The sequence below is a fragment of the Habropoda laboriosa genome, unplaced genomic scaffold (genome assembly GCF_001263275.1).
Source record: "Habropoda laboriosa isolate 0110345459 unplaced genomic scaffold, ASM126327v1 scaffold207, whole genome shotgun sequence".
Classification (NCBI taxonomy): domain Eukaryota; kingdom Metazoa; phylum Arthropoda; class Insecta; order Hymenoptera; family Apidae; genus Habropoda; species Habropoda laboriosa.
Window position 1 is genome coordinate 833,792 of NW_017100397.1, and position 880 is coordinate 834,671.

General features: G+C 43.3%; 1 protein-coding gene across 3 annotated transcripts in view; it reads left to right on the forward strand.

Moving 5' to 3' along the window:
* The window catches only part of LOC108575267 (single-stranded DNA-binding protein 3), a 17,046-nt gene extending 16,194 nt beyond the window's left edge, over window positions 1-852 (forward strand). For 2 of the 3 annotated variants that reach the window (XM_017938023.1, XM_017938019.1), the window contains one exon: window positions 481-852. In XM_017938023.1, the coding sequence (XP_017793512.1) occupies window positions 481-585 (105 nt within the window). In that variant the 3' untranslated portion in view covers window positions 586-852. The remainder of the gene's footprint in view (window positions 1-480) is intronic. The other variant, XM_017938020.1, reaches the window with a different exon arrangement.
* Window positions 853-880: the final 28 nt, after the last annotated feature.

The following is an 880-nucleotide window of genomic DNA, read 5'->3' on the forward strand; positions in this document are numbered from 1 at the left end:
TATCCTCTCTTTAAGTTTTGCGTTTCACGAGCCCAGCCCCTTCACGACGCACCGTCACCGCGCTGCGCAATCACTTTACGCAGCAGCATGTCAGCGTTTTCGTACCCCGAGGGTTCACTTGGGATCAGCGAACTGCGATGAGATTTCTGAACAGCTTTAACGCCACTGGGTCCGACTAGACTTCTTATAACTATACTTGAATGCCACTTTTATGATCTAATGATAATGTGACAAATGATGACATTTTCAAGGAAAGCTTAAACATATTTATATTTTCCAAATATTTAAAGTACTGATATTTGTTTAATTATAAAATGTATTTAATATATACATTTAAATATTGAAATATCAAGAGGAAGTCTCAGCTCGCTGACGAAACGCTGTAGGCAGACAAAAAAAAAGTATGGGCAAGGTTATCGCCTGATGGTGGACTTGCCTAACCTTTTACGTGTAACCGGCCTGGTGTTGGTTGATTCGCAGGACCAGACTGAGTCAGCAGCCATACTCAAGATCAAGGAGAGCATGCAGGAAGAGGCGAAGAGGTTTGAAAAGGACTCAGATCACCCTGATTATTTCATACAATAACTCTTCACGAGTCGTTGGGCCTCGAGACCAAACTTAACGTTTTAAGAAAGCAAATTGATACCCCCTCTCTCTCTCTCTCTCTCTATCTCTCTCTATCTCTTTTTCTCTTCCTTTGAGTCCGGAGCTCTCCTCACTGCACTTGTACTCCACAATAACCTTCCCCCACCATCCTTCTCGCCCCACCTCCCCCTTCAACTTCGGGTCGTGGCGCTGAAAAGAGCGTGTAGAGACAGAGACAAAAATGTTTAAAACGAATTACAAAAAAAGAAGGCAGAGTCGAGAGAAGTGCACAAGA